Here is a 15,792-nt window from a genome sequence, read left to right on the forward strand (position 1 = left end):
GTCACCTATTAAATGCAATCTATATACACGAAAACATACAATGGATACTTCAATATCATATGCACCAGTTTTGATAAAGAACATGTATGCGTTGTTTTCTGATGTTTTATGTAATGATGTTATTTGTTGTATTGAAATCATGAAATGTTATGAAGACGTATTTACAGAAATCTAAACCATGTATCTGATTATCTCAAAACATACATGTGATAGACAAAGTAAAGTATGAAACAGTAACAACTCGACAAGACCAGGTGTAAAATCCCGCCATAGATATGAGAAATGCAAAGAAAGATGTATTTGTAGCTTGAGACCCAGATCAATAACCACCGACTTGGGTAGTCTCCTCTTCCCGCGTCAAACGCTATATATATTTCACCAGCAAGTCCGCGCTAATACCGGCTACCTTGAAAAATCATCCAACGTTTTATGCGGTATTTATGCCATATTTGCGGCATGTATACGAGACTTTGATATGATATTCGTTGCATGTATATAGACCTTTTATACCCCAAGCACATGGCATCGGAGCTACGCTAATACTAGCGTGTATTTGTACGGAAGCCCACAACCCGACGGGGATTGAGGCAAATGTGCACTTCTTGCTACAAGCGATGCTTTCCATACGACCGTTGTATTGCCGCATATCGGTCGTTTTATGACGAAACTTGCGTTTTACTATCCGGTTTTATAGTCAGGAAGAAATGAAACGAGTTAGAATGGTCATATAGGGTGGTTGTATCTGCTTGCTCTCTGTTTCTCCCTAACGCTACTGCCTGGTTAGTAGCTGTGTGAAGAGAAGGTGTGTACAAGGCTTCTGTAGTTTGCTTTAGGTTTTATTGTGTTATTTCCTGGAAAGTCGTGAATGGAAATAATTAGGAAGTGCGGAGAGGTGTTATTTGAAAGTGTTTTCTCTTTTTAATTCCCAATGATATCACCTATGGGGGATTATGTGAGTTACGTTTAATGATTTGATGTAATTGGTAAACTTGTGCAACTATTGGTCTTGTTGGTGAACAAATATACCTGAGACAACACTTCTGGTGTATATTCTTGTTTTATTTGTAGAATGTATTTATTAGTGTGTCATTTTCTTATCAACATGAAAGCAATTCATCTTGGCTCTTGCGAGGATGGTCCCTGTTCCGCGTGCTGCCAATTGAGTTAAAGTATCTCAAAAGGAGACTTGAAACTGAATTGAAATTTCATTTTACCTGAAACGATGCATTTAGAGGAAAGCAATTTCTTCCAATACAATTACGACGGGATGAGACAAGGTAGTGTTATATACTGGAGTGACTTTAGATTAGATTATCAGCACAGCATCATTTAAATTCATTTTAGTTAGACAATATTTCTTCATAATTCTATATATACGACCCCACAATAATACTAACTGGCACCTTTGGTTACTAATAAGTGTTGATTACATTTGAGCGTCTGGGGTATAGATGGAAATTAGATTGGTCTGAATGTCGATGCTATCAATCAGAACATACCGCGTTTTTTATAGATTATGTTCGTTTTTAATTGTAATTAATGCTGCAGGAATCAAACAGACACTGATCAAATATAATCAAATATTATCAAATAACCCTACTCATTAGTTAGATACATCCTTCTATATTGATATCAGGCTTTAAAACAATTTCACTCTGGCTATAGCAATAGAACAACAATGATCTCACTGACAGTTGCTAGAACATCCATCCTGGCATAGTGCAGTAATTATAATGATAGTTGCTACATGTATACTCAGATTTGGTGGTATGATTTAAACATATTTATTTCCGAAACCTGTGTTGGTAAGCAAGCATGTTTATGCTTTTATAAATACTGCCCCAGCAACATGACAATTTCAAGATCGGGACGGCTACAAATAAACGAAAATAACCGACAACTCGCATGTCCGTAGATAACAAGTGCAACGTAGATGAATTAACAATACAATATGATGATAAGTGTTGCAATAACGACAGGTAACCATACAGTTCTAGACTAACAGCTAGTCTCTGAAATGAACATATTTTACTGAAAAACGTTCTTAGTGAAACAAAAGGATATAATGAAATGGAGCCCTGAGACTTTCCTCATTTTCTGAAGCTATGGAAATCTAGACTTGCCACATTTTCTAGACTTGTGTGGGGTTTCTTGGATATATATATATATATATATATATATATATATATATATATATATATATATATATATATATATATATATATATATATATATATATATATATATATATATATATATATATACTTCATTGTCTATACGACAGACTAATACAGTTCTAGCTTTTCAGATTTGATGGTATGATCAGACTTACAGTTAACACAATTATTACACTGAACTTTGGAGCAATAATCACGTACGTCGATAGTTGATGCTGTATCGATACTGGTACGTCTTAACGTATATACTACCATCGCTAAAACATGAATGGCAAACATAAAATGAAATGCACACTGAATAATGATGCGCAGTGACAGTTAATCTAATAATCTCACGTGACAATAATCATACTGGGATTTGCCACAAAATCATACTGGTACTTGTTACAGTTGTCACACTGTCACTTGATATAATGATACAGATTATTGCTTCAATAATCACACTGAGACGAGCTTCTGACGACGACACTGTCATACACTACAATAATCATACTCGTACTTGATACAGTAATAATACTTAAACCCGATATAATAAGGATGGCTTCATACTTCCGCACACAGCAATGATCAAACTGACTGCAATGATCAAACTGACTGCAATGATCAAACCGACTGCAATGATCAAACTGACTCTTCTACAAAAAACATACTTATAATAGTTATACTTTCATTTGCTGCATTAATCATACTTCTAAATACACACTGCCTCTAGCTACAACAATCAAACTGACATGTGTTTCAATAATCGTACTGCTAGGCTGTCGTACAGACCCTGAAGTATATATATCCAAGAAAGCCCACGCAAGTCTAAAAAATGTGACAAGTCTAGATTTCCATAGCTTCAGAGCTCGATTTCATCATATTATTTTTTTCACTATGAATGTTTATTTTTCAGTACAATATGTTCATTTCAGAGACTAGCTGTTAGTCTATCGTACTGCCATTTACAAAAAATAATCACAGGAACAGATGCTGTTCTTATAGTAATCATATTACGACTTACTATAATATACATGGTGTCACTTGTCACAATGAAGACACTGACACTGGCTATCGTGATAATATTGGTACATGCTGCGACAACCATAGCACTTCGTATACTAATAACAGTAACACTTCCTGAATTAATTATACTAAGCGATGCTATTTTCTCTACCACCCAGCCGGTTGCTGAAGCAGAAGCCCTAAACAAAGCATGTCTCATGCCCTGAAACCTCTCACATGGCTCATTTTAATTTAAATATGTTGTTTCTATCATAATTATAGGTAGGGGATACTCCACAGTCCTACTACACCAGTAATACTGCCACTCTCTTCTATAATCTGAACGATTCCAGCCCCAATAATCATACTGACATGTATTGAATTGACCATACTATTACTATACTTGCACACACCCACAGGAGCTATTTAAACCGACTTTTGTACCCGTGGCGCTATGAACTCTAGTAAACATTTCGATGTTAACCGCGAAAAGCACTACATATAGATTACAGAATAATTATTAAAAAATCGATAATAAAAAGTCGATTAAAATTCTTTAGAAATCAGCCGTGATGTCAGTATTATGGATTTCTGCATCAGTGCCACTGGCCTTTTAATACTCTAACTTCTATGCTCTTGACACCGAACACTGAGCTCCACTTCCTGTGAAGAGTACCGAATCAACTTGAATATTGTATATTAAAAGGATTATTTTGGGAGAAATTTCATTCCCCTGTAGGATTAATGTTGTAAGAAAGATTTTTTTTTTGAAATATGAAAGATCGGAAGCTACAGGGGGCAGCCGTGCTGTAGAAGATCGAAACGATAATCGATAGTTCGTGTTTGAATCCCGTAGACACTGCAAATTAACAGAGGGGATGTGGTTTGGGAGTCGTTAATGATTGTATTATTACTCAGATCGGTGAATAATTTACTACTTTAATGTTTCAAAAACACGAAAGGCATTTTCGTGCCCGTTTTCCCCCCATAACAAAACAACGAGGAAAACCGTGGTATTGCTGTAATTAGTTTGAAACGGTATAAAGGGAATTTGTTTGTTGTAGGCACAGCGATGGGAATTTGTAAGCTGTATGTTTTGAATAAATGGCAGACTCAATAGCATGCGATCTGCAACAAAATTTGTAAATTCATATCTCCAGACATATCTAATCAGTTTTATATAATCTAATGATGCACAGATACTCGTGATCATCAGAACATGGCTCTGGGGAATTTTTATATTTCTGTAAAATGGCGGAAATGGCCTCGTTGGGACACGTAATGGAGAAATACGTACCGTATGTATCACATACAAGATCCCAGAATATATAAAGCGGATTGGCTGTTAACTGAAGGCCTCGTCAATACTAATTTTACTGTATGCAATGAACAAATATATTAGATGTGCGTTTTGGAACAATCCCTACTGTTCGCGCACATGCCCAAATTATGTATATATTAATTAACTGTCAGTTAACTTCCGGGTTTCTTGTGTTAATATGTATGGAATATTTATTTTTTACAACCGTTATGAAAATAATACTGAATATTTACAATTATGAAACGAATATTAAGTAATAGAGACTTACACAATTTGCGCCAATATATTTACATATGTGGAAACGCTGACAGTGGTTAGTGCTTCCACAGCGTCTGTCGAAAAGGATTATCTGTTATATCTCACTGACCGGGCTATGCTACTATGACCATCTTCTGACCATAATTAGAAGAGCTGGGACACCGGACACCGGCCAGTACTGACCGCTGGGTTAATTTATTACCATTAGCGGCTTTTTAAGACTTCTCTGAGGATTCGGTTTCAAGGTCATTTTCGTCCTGGAACATCTGGGCCATTTCCTGCGACTTGAACAAGTGTATGAACAGTGACTCTGTATACATTGTTGAAACAGTATTTCACGCAGATGGACGTAAAATAACCAAAGAGATGAAATATAGCTGTTTACAAATCACCAAATTACCAAATCGCATCACAAACCTAAAGCACACTTAAGGTATGTCGCCACTGCAGAAGATTTTGTTTGCTTGTTTGTTGTTTAACGTCGCGTCCAAGCAATACTCCAGCTATATGTCGGTGATTTGTAAATGATCGAGTTTAAACCACGTAATCAGTGATCAACAGCAGAAACATCGATCTACACAACGTGGATACGATGACAATCAATCAATCAAGGTCAATCAATCAAGTCAGCGAGCCTGACCACCCGATCCCGTTATCACGTCTTTCGACAAGCAGGGGTTGCTGGAGAACATTTCTAACCCGGATCTTAAAGGGTATGCACTCGATGAGACCGCCAAGTGATATGGGCCATCGGGTATCGAACGGACGTATTGAATAATGGAACCAGCTAGCTACGTGAATTTTAAAGTTTGATAAATAAAGAACACAGGCGACAATACCTGTGTGTGTGTGTGTGTGTGTGTGTGTGTGTGTGTGTGTGTGTGTGTGTGTGTGTGTGTGTGTGTGTGTGTGTGTGTGTTGGGGGTGGGGGAGGGGGCTGATACGTGAGGGAGACGATAAAGTTTCACTCCCTTTTGGTGAACACCTGGTGTCATTACTGATTTTCAATGATCCATCCACAGAATCTTCTCCATTAGCTTGCCTCTGAATCTGTTTTGGAAGATAACCAAGTCTGGCGTTGACGGTTTATATATACTTTAAATTGTTTCGTATTGGTTCTTGTAGCACCATGTGCCATAAAGCGGTACCTGGCAAATTCAAACCATATGGAATACCTTCTATCTTTGCTGCGAGAATTGCGAAACGGATGTGTGCTATAAGAATATATATCTGCCGCCCATTATTCATTCATACATGACAGACTCGTTGCCTGTATAAAGGGTAAAAAGGGGCAGCTATCAAAATTCGACATTGGATGTATATTTGGAGCATGTTAGCCATTTTCACGCCGCCTGGTTTCCCAGAGCGCGACATGTGTCTTGGAGGGGGCGTCTCAAGAGTTATGAGGTATTTACATCAAGCGGGCTCCCTCAATTATTCAACGAATGGGTGTGTTTTATCAAAGATCTTGATCCGCCATCTTTGACTATGTTTTGTAAACAAATTTGTTTCACATTTCTCAGAATACATTCCCAGGGTGAGACCTTTCCGGACTCCTGGAAATTCAGCAACAGATGCTAGTACCATCGTAAGTCAGTTCACGTCGAAATTAGCGTGATATAAAACACGTGGTTTGGGCGACACGTTGTAAGGCATGATAATTCAAGGGCTCTCTCAATGGAAAGGATTTTGCGTTTTCTTCCACAAGTCCACAGCAGCACATGCCCGCTGGTATTATACATATTATATGCATAAAAGCTAACTTGGTTCCTTGAGACTCCGACGAGGACCTCGACATTCTACTTGAACGGAATGTGATAATTACCATTCCACTTTACTCTTTTTCCACATGTACGAGTCAGTGATGCCAATGCTGTAATTAGCAAAGAGGTGTATGCAAAAACAATATTTTGCCAGAAGATATTGCAATTCCAGATATAATAAACTTTTTATTTCATAGTAACGTCTTTTACATGCCATCATCGCAAAAATCTGCCCACCCAATTTCGTGTTGCTTAAATGTGAGTGCTTATATTAACAGTTACATAGAGCGTTGCAGAAATTTATCGTGTTTTGAACCAAACACGCAACGTAACAACATAACAATGGAACATGTCCAAGTCTCTTTAACCGATCTGTTTACATGCGCAAAGCCGCGAGGTGGAGAGCCCGTTGCGAATATCGCGGTGGGTGTTGATGCTGAAAATAACGAGACGTTTACTATGGAAAGACATATTTTATATCCCGTAACTGGTTAGCATGAAAAATGGAAGCCACCCTCGATCCGACACTTGCAGGTGATCGGGAAATATATAGCGGGTGATTGTATCTTTAGCTCGGCGGAGCTACAGGTCTTGACATTGAAATGTCTCGGTTGGGATTTACAGCAGCAAAATAGATTCTGACATGGGAGGGTCTTTTTTAGGCTACCACAGGCCAATTCCGTGTAACTGTTCCGCATTTTGAGCCCCGAGAGCGATGATAAGGCAAAACAGTTCCTGCGATTTGAAAATTGATCGTCCATTTAGCAGATTCTTCACTCAGTGATAAGAGCCTAACGTACGAAAGTGAGAAAGACGTCTGAAGGCTGGAAGTAAGCACATCCATCTCCTTGTATCCGTGCTCCTAACCCTTCATTCCGTGTTATTTGAGACTAAATACCTCATGTTCGACCCCAAAGACGGCCGCCATATTTACAGGGAGCAGTCATTGAGTCTTACACCCCACAGCGCTTAAAGAAAAATGGCTTCTGCGCTTAGACCACACGTGTTGTATTCATGTGAATATTTAGAAACAATTTTCACATCCTTGTCTCATAAACGTAGATTTTAGTTTTATCAAACTGGGTAGTACAAAGAATGGGGAGCCCAGGGTTTGGTTTTGGTGCTTTCGTTTGGCGAAAGGTGATTTATCGAGGTGTTCGAGGTCAACACTATAGCGTATGTTAAAGGCTATTTCACACATCGTCTACGAATACAATTACATGAGGGATATATTTGCGGTCAAGGTTGTTTCACATCCTTTAGATTCAATATTGAAACTGTTGACTTTACTAATAACATAGCAGGGGTTAAATCCATCGAATTTTGGCGAATAAAAATGGCGATGTGACGGAACAACATGTCTTTCATATGTTAGAACTGAAATAGAATTCGCCAAATTATCCATGGCTCCCCACAGCGACGAAATGTGCTAGATCCTTCACAAAACGAGAACGGGTAAAGGGGTACGTGTTTACACTAAATGTGTAGTAGGGTGTTGGTTTAGTGATGGAATAACCAACCCATCATCTACCTGAAACACAGATATTCTTGTAAATTAGTTATCTTGGAACGGTAGAGAAAGGGTTATGATATTTGTGTTAGATAAATACTCACAATCACGTGACGTCGCTTTTGAAGCTACACCTAGCCAAACTTAAATGAATTGATTTTAGAATTATGAATAGTGTAGTGTAGTAGCAAATATAGGGTTGGTTTTGAAATCTGATCAGATCATATCTATTAATTGTCAAGGCCAGAGATATCAACATTAATACTGTACTATGTGGATGATCAGGAGTCTGTAGTTCATTAAAATATCACATACAAATATTTCACACGAAGATTTGTATCCTATTATAGCAAGACCTTAGCGACGTCCGTATTACGTAAGCATGACGTCATGCTGTAAAAACGTGTACACTTTGTCACATTCAGTATCGTTTCTTTTTTAACGCCGCATACATCAACAATACAATACTCGGCGGTTATGTAAATGGTCGAGTCTAGAACGAATCGTGCAGTGATTGACATAATGAGCATCGAACTACTTATTTGGGACACGTTGTCCCAAGTCAGTGAGTCTTCGTTCCTAAAGACTAATTCTAACAACTAAAATAAATTCCTGAAAGAAGAGTACAATCGTTGGTGAATCACTGACAAAAATGATAGTTCGCTGATGTATTTCATTGGGGTATTTCATTCGAGTATCTGGTTTTTAACCTGAGTGGGTTAATGTTTTTCTGACATTTGTGCTGTTTTGTTCAAATCAGGTTCCTGGATGAATCTTTTATTGCCTGTGAGTTCCATTGGCAGTATTGTTTGATTTAATATGCACAGATTAGGCTCCAATGATTCGCATAAGTTTCCCTGATTGTAATCAATCGTAAATCTATGAATGCATAAGTACACCTATGAATACATTAATACATCTGCCTCTTTTATTGGCATTCAAAATCATGCTGCATCGGAGGGATGTCCCACCTGTTACGTGAGGTGATATCTCTTTGTTCTTTTACGCTGGAATATTCCAACTAGATTACTGCGGTAGGTATATAATCGATTCTGAACCAAGCAATCCAGTGATTGATATCCTGAGGAGCGACCTTTGCAGTTGGGATATGATGACAATGGTCAACCAAGTCAGCGACTACCGATACCGTTGGTTGGGTCTTTTGACAAGCACAGTCTGTTCAAAACAAAGTCCATCCTGGAGACATGGTTGCATATAGTACGGGAATGTCCTTCCGTTTTGGGCACAAACACAATACTCAGGTGCCATTAGCCAACGCTACCCATCTCCCCGTCGTCTATACTCACTCCCCTGGTTCCAAACAAGTGATGAATCCCATTGAGTTTAGGCAACTATATTTGAACTACCTGACACTTTTACAGGTCTGGCCTCCCGTTTGTCATTTTAAATCAATTAGTGAGCGAAGGTAGCGTCAAGGCATGAATATTCGATCCAAAAAATTAAATTAGTCACCCAGATCGGACAACCTGTTCACAATGGTTGGTGGGGTGAATTTGTTGTTTATCGTGTTATGTGAAACCATGCACTGATCCTTAAAAACGCCCGGATGAAATGAAACAATTGAAAAACGTAGTTGTTAAAATGGAATAAATCCTGACTAGAGACTTAATGAGTTACAAAAATACAGCGGGGATTTTCCAAGTATTTCTGACTGATTGAATTGCCGTTGTTGACGATTCCAATAGGAAAACTTGGCTTAGCGGATAAGATTTACGCTTGTGAGAGATTTAGAATCTGGTCAGGTTTGGGAATGGAACGGCGGTGCTATCACTTTCTCTTTTATAATGCAAATACTGGGAAGATTGAGACACAAAAAACTATAAACCTTCCTTTCCTTCTCGACTTGGGAGTTCGTGGAATAAATTTGAATCGTCCATTAATCCAGATCTTTCGAAGGAAGTCTTGATGCAACAGCCACAAATTATTTCCCCCTTCTCTATCAGGGTTAAAATCGCGGAAACTATCCTCTATTGATGAAAAGTCTCTGATGTGAAAAGCACCCAAAGAAGAATTTATTACTTTCCACTTAAGGGATTCTAATAAGTTCCTTTGGCGGAATTTAGCTTTCTCTGAAACGTTAATTTAAAATCCTCATCATAAATAACACGCGCAACAATTACAACTTTTCTGAAAGAGTTCTTCATACTTTATATACAACAAAGACATTCTAAAGGATGTAACATGTGGTTTGATATAAAGAATTGGTAATGTTAGGATCACAATCTATAGGTTCATCATACTATTGCCTTAACAAATAGTTCGTTATCCGTGTGCACATTTTGACCAAAATGTGAACATATCGATGAAGTAACGATACAATTTTTAGAACGATCTCGCCGTCTCAGTAACTCCGTTTTCACTAGTTCGGGTGGACGTCACGTCATCTAAAACAAATACATTTAAGCAATGAATAGTGTATAAAATTAAAAACAAGTACACATTGTGAGTTAAGTATTAACATAAAGATAGTTCTAACTATACAGACATACAAAACTTTAATCGGAAGACGCGTTTTTAGATTTATTAATGACAATATTCATATGAAAAGCACATGGTTGCCTTCGACAAGACCATATATGTATTTTTGTTATTTTGTGGGCTTATGATTTTAATTAATTGATTCATTTACTTGACTTTTCTTTTGCACTGGACAAGCACACGATGTCAGATTTGTCTAGTGTCGCACATGCTGAAAATATGACGCACGAGAAATCATTGCTGTTTGTCACGTGTCATCACAGTAACTCAAACCGCGTGCACGTGCTTATTATCCGCGGGACATGTTCTCGACATCCAATCACAGCTGAATCTATGTTGGATTTAACAAAGAGAACATGGATTGAATAGTAAACATATTTAAATACTGTATACTTACAATGCTTAGAGAGACAATTATCACCGATATTACTCGGAACATTATATTTAAAAATTCCTCTTTCAATTTGGATGAGTAATAGGTTTCCAGAATCGACGTATCAAGTTTCACGACAGATTTTGATTTGTATCACGAGAGTTTTTATTTGTATACGGTAATTGAACATGATAGGAATACGGCACATATAAGCCGGTTTATTTTCTCGGATTTATTTCTGTTTTGTGAGAGAACAACAACGCATACTACCAGGTTTAACTTTAACTGTAATGGGCGGATTGACGACCATGGTGGGTTTTTTTTCATTTAATTCATTCGGAGCGAAATAACCTCCTGGCCAGACTGTCAATGCCATATGCAATGAAAAGGGAATAGATTTTTTGTCTCCTACCTGCAACGAAAAGACGATTTTTATTTCACATCAGTGGCCATTCATTTTGCTATTAACATGCTAAGAAAGAACAATATACCCCTATTTAGTTTTATTTATGGAGATCAGTTACAGAGAAATAAAAACGTTTGGCATCCAGAGTTCCACACGTATAAGTGGGAACCTTTTACAATAAATGCATTCGGGATTTATACATATCGGGGTTTTTTGAATAACAAATCGAACAGATGATAGCAACAAGTCTGATTCATTTATCAAACGAAAGATAAGAACGCAGCCTAGCTTTTCAAAAAGAAACCTCCTTATATTTCGAGAATCAAACCGTTCTTGAAAGGTGCTAAATTTCATTAAATTATATATACATGTAGCCGTATTTATATTTAAGTATGGATGTGCATTCATCAGATAATCACAAAGCATGCGCCTAATTAATTCAAGCAATGGCTTTTGGAATTTAGAACTGATATAAAGCCTTCATGTATTCTTATCGATGGTAAGGGAAATCATATAGAACCTGATACGTATGAAATTCAAGATATTAAATATTTATATAAATATCTGGCAAGTTGAATGTGGCATTTTGAATTTTGTATGATCATTGTTTTTTTCGATAGCTTATCGTTCGAAACGAAATTATACACGGAGTTATAGTAGCAAAATTAAGTATCACCCGAAAGTGTTTGTAAAATGATATATTATTTAAATCCAGGGCTTGTTTGATAAGCGACTCAACGGTCTTCGCTTTATCATGTCAATTAATTTTCAAAAGCGTCATAAATTCACCTCAATGTGAAGATATACTATATGGGATTACTTATTTATAAAATTGATTTACTTTTTTAGGTAAATTATTTGTTGATACGTTAAAAGAAGGGGAATACGTTCATCCATGTATTGTTTATCGAGACAAATTTGATGATAAATCTGTATATTGTTTCGTTCAAAATGTTATATGAAAGAACACTCTAATCTATATCATGTTGCAATGTGATAGGGTAACAGATAACATATTTGCGATTAATAAATTAGGTTTTTGAAAATAACGAACGAAGATTGCTGTCAGACTGAGGAATGAATCAGCACAATAGTCACATTTAAAACAGGAATTATTTAAAACGTTGAATAAAATGAAACTGATTTACTTTCTGTTAAATAAAATATGATACAGAAAAATATATGATATACTTTTATGTTTTATATGAATTAGTCATCAGTAGAAAATGTGAACTGATGAAATCATTAGATATATACATAAACAAAATTGAACACTGCACAGATAAAACACTTTGCTAAAGCATCAAATATCACTGACATTCGTGTTGTTTTTCCAAAACAGTTATAGAACATGCATGTAATATTCTTTACGTTCACGTAACTTTGGATTATTTCGAAGGTCCCAGATGTTTGCATCTATGATAATAGATTGGTTATATTTCGTTCGACATGTCCGATCCTCGTATAATTTACATTTCATTTATTGTTTCAGGTCCCAACTCGAACCAAAGACGCCGAGGGCGACAAACATACACGAGGTTCCAAACCCTAGAGCTTGAGAAAGAATTTAAATTCAACAGATATCTCACTCGAAGACGCCGTATAGAGCTGTCGCATATGTTGTGTTTAACAGAAAGGCAGATAAAAATATGGTTTCAGAATCGGCGAATGAAAGAAAAGAAAGAGTTACAGGCAATTAAAGAACTGAATGAACAAAGTAGGGTTCACGATAAGACAAAACCAGAGGATCCAGTTCCAACGAAATCTACAAGCTCATCGTCATCATGTGCTCAGAATTCGAATCAATCACATTCGCCCGAAAATTCAGAAAGTTGAAATAATTTATCTCCTTCGATGTTTTTGTTGAACTATCGGAGGCCGCCGGAAGTGGCGATACCTCCACTACCTCCGCTAATGAATTGTGGGTAAAACCTTAATGGATGACACAATGTTTGTGAACAATGTCGTCTGTTCATTATGTTTAAAACTGACGTGAACAATTGACAACCAAGAACTAAGCACACCACTCAACCAAAACCACTCGGCGGTTATGTTGTGTCCACGACGAAGCAAGTTTACGTGTCGTCTGTTCAAACACGCTCTTCTTAACGAAAATGATATGATCCACAACAGCACCAACTACTTCGCCGTTATAGCCTGAGTAAATTACGACATCGTCATTACTATCGATAACATTTCCGTTTAACCGGTTACGACGACACATCATGTGCTGTTCGCACCTACGGAAAGACGTAGCTCCGAAGACGAAAGAACTAGTTGCCACGTTGCGAAGTATCAGGTCGGAGCAAGAACAGATATGAAGACCGACACCGACTTAAAAAAACAACCGTGATCGTGAACATTGTCGTCTGCTACAATATCGCAGTGAATGCAACATCAGACGAGTAGTAACTGTCGTCTGCTGCCTTCAGTTTTGGCGGAAAAGCTTGTCATTTTGGACGTGATGTGTGTGTATTGCGCAAAACAATCATCACAATGAACTTGTATTTGAAATGGCAAGACCCTTATCTGTAAGGCAAGAAAGTGTTTTCTCAAGAGCCAAAGCCGCTTCATTGTTTCATGTCTCATCCACCTTTGTAGAAAATCCGCCATTTTGTGTCGACGCCATCTTGAATATTAGGTCGTGTTCAGGGACTCACGTTTCACCACGTTTTATTTTTGTTCTTTACATATGTTAGCTTATTCTGATTTTTGTTTCGTATTTTTGTCATATTGTGATTATTGATGTTCACGAACTCTCGCAAGAGTGCTCACCTATAACGAGAATCCATGAGACTTCACGGTCTTGTGACCTTGACTTTGGTCATAGGGTATTTATGTGTGAAGGAAAACTTCACGCAAGCCCGAAAACTTACATGAGATGACGAGAATAGTCTATAGTTACCCAGTGATTCATAACTTATCCTCATCGTTTATCGATCTCTCGTTATTTTTCACTCTTTGAATGAGATCTAACCGGCGGTTAGGAAACATACCCTGTATATGCGAGAAAACTGATTAAGGTTTAATAACGAGGAATACGAGTAGATGTTTCTTGTCTCAACGAGAAAGGATCACTGGTAGATTGTTGAATATTGTGTTAACATATGCTTGTGTTATTCACGATTGTGGTACCTATGATAGAGCTTGATAGGCTTATTGTGATCGAATGAGAAAAAAATGCAGGTTAGATTCTACTCTGAAATGAAACCAAATAATTCACAGGTAGATATTAAATGTGATTTCTTTGAAATGTAATCTTTTCCATTAGCAATTTATAATTTGCATAAATTAAAATACTAAACATATGTACATCGTATGTTGTCGACGTCACAAACTACATACATATGCAAGGTTCTAAATTAATGTAAAACAAAAAATGAAAAAGATACATTCATATCAAATCATATTAAGACGATCAGAAAGAACAGCTGACGGTGAGTTAAATATTCTGCAAGAGCTATATATCAAAACGTAATTTTCCGAAGTAGTTTATACATATTACGAAAATCAAAATACAACTTGTTATTCCTATGTGGCTTCGTAATTTTTTAATGTATAATGAGTAATATATATGTATAGGTTTCCTGTCACGTCAGTGGCTTAATACATCCATTAAGCCGGGTCGTTACTATCGCCCCCAAAATCATCACCGGTGCATGTTCTGAATTAAAATCTCTTTGTTCAAAACGGACTTATCGGTAAAGGCAACATACCACCTGCCTGTCTATACATTATCAGACTTAATCCTTTATCATGCGATTGTCAAAACATATCTGCTCTGTTTTCAGAAACGTGGTATCTTTGTGTCACTACAGTTAAATGTGCAAAATGTGTTCACGTGATAATTATAAATAGTGTAATTATACGAAAATCACAATGACATTGTGTTTAACGAAATCAAAGAACTAAACACTGGATCTGTATTATGCCCGATAGGCATTAAGTGACATTAATGCTAATTAATTTGCTAAAATAGATTATGAAGAAGTAAAAGAGGAACGTTTTAACGAAACTATGAGGTTTTTAGAAAATGGTAGTTTTTATCGTCATATTTTCTGGTTATTCAAGCGTCACTTATAATTGTTATGACTGTACTGTGTTTTTTTTCATTTATGAGATATTGATATAAACTATTCTGTAAGATTGTAAAGATCTATATTGCAGCCTGATTGTAACGAGAATAATGTTGATATAGATTTTTGTTTGATATTAAATGTCTGATCAAATATATGCACACGTGTTCTTTATTTATGTATCTATTATTAGCTAGAATACATACTGTCCTTTCACAAAATGATCAGTAGTACGTTTCGTTTTAAAACCATATCGAAATTAGTAAGAATGAGTTCACAACAGTGAAAGGTGACTTTGTACATGAATATCATCTGTATCTTTGAGTTATTTTCATGTCCCAGTCAGTGGATTGTCTGGTCCAGACTCCATTATTTACAGACCGCCGCCATATAGCTTGAATATTGAGTGAGGCGTAAAACTAAAC

At 36.8% G+C, this 15,792-nt stretch overlaps 1 protein-coding gene across 1 annotated transcript in view; it reads left to right on the forward strand.

Moving 5' to 3' along the window:
- The window catches only part of LOC137299061 (homeobox protein Hox-A7-like), a 46,010-nt gene extending 30,486 nt beyond the window's left edge, over positions 1–15,524 (forward strand). Inside the window, exon 3 of the mRNA XM_067831546.1 lies at positions 12,784–15,524. Coding sequence (XP_067687647.1) covers positions 12,784–13,127 — 344 coding nt within the window. The 3' untranslated portion in view covers positions 13,128–15,524. The remainder of the gene's footprint in view (positions 1–12,783) is intronic.
- The last annotated feature ends 268 nt before the right edge of the window (positions 15,525–15,792 follow it).

Source organism: Haliotis asinina, chromosome 10, assembly GCF_037392515.1.
Source record: "Haliotis asinina isolate JCU_RB_2024 chromosome 10, JCU_Hal_asi_v2, whole genome shotgun sequence".
Taxonomy (NCBI): Eukaryota; Metazoa; Mollusca; class Gastropoda; order Lepetellida; family Haliotidae; genus Haliotis; species Haliotis asinina.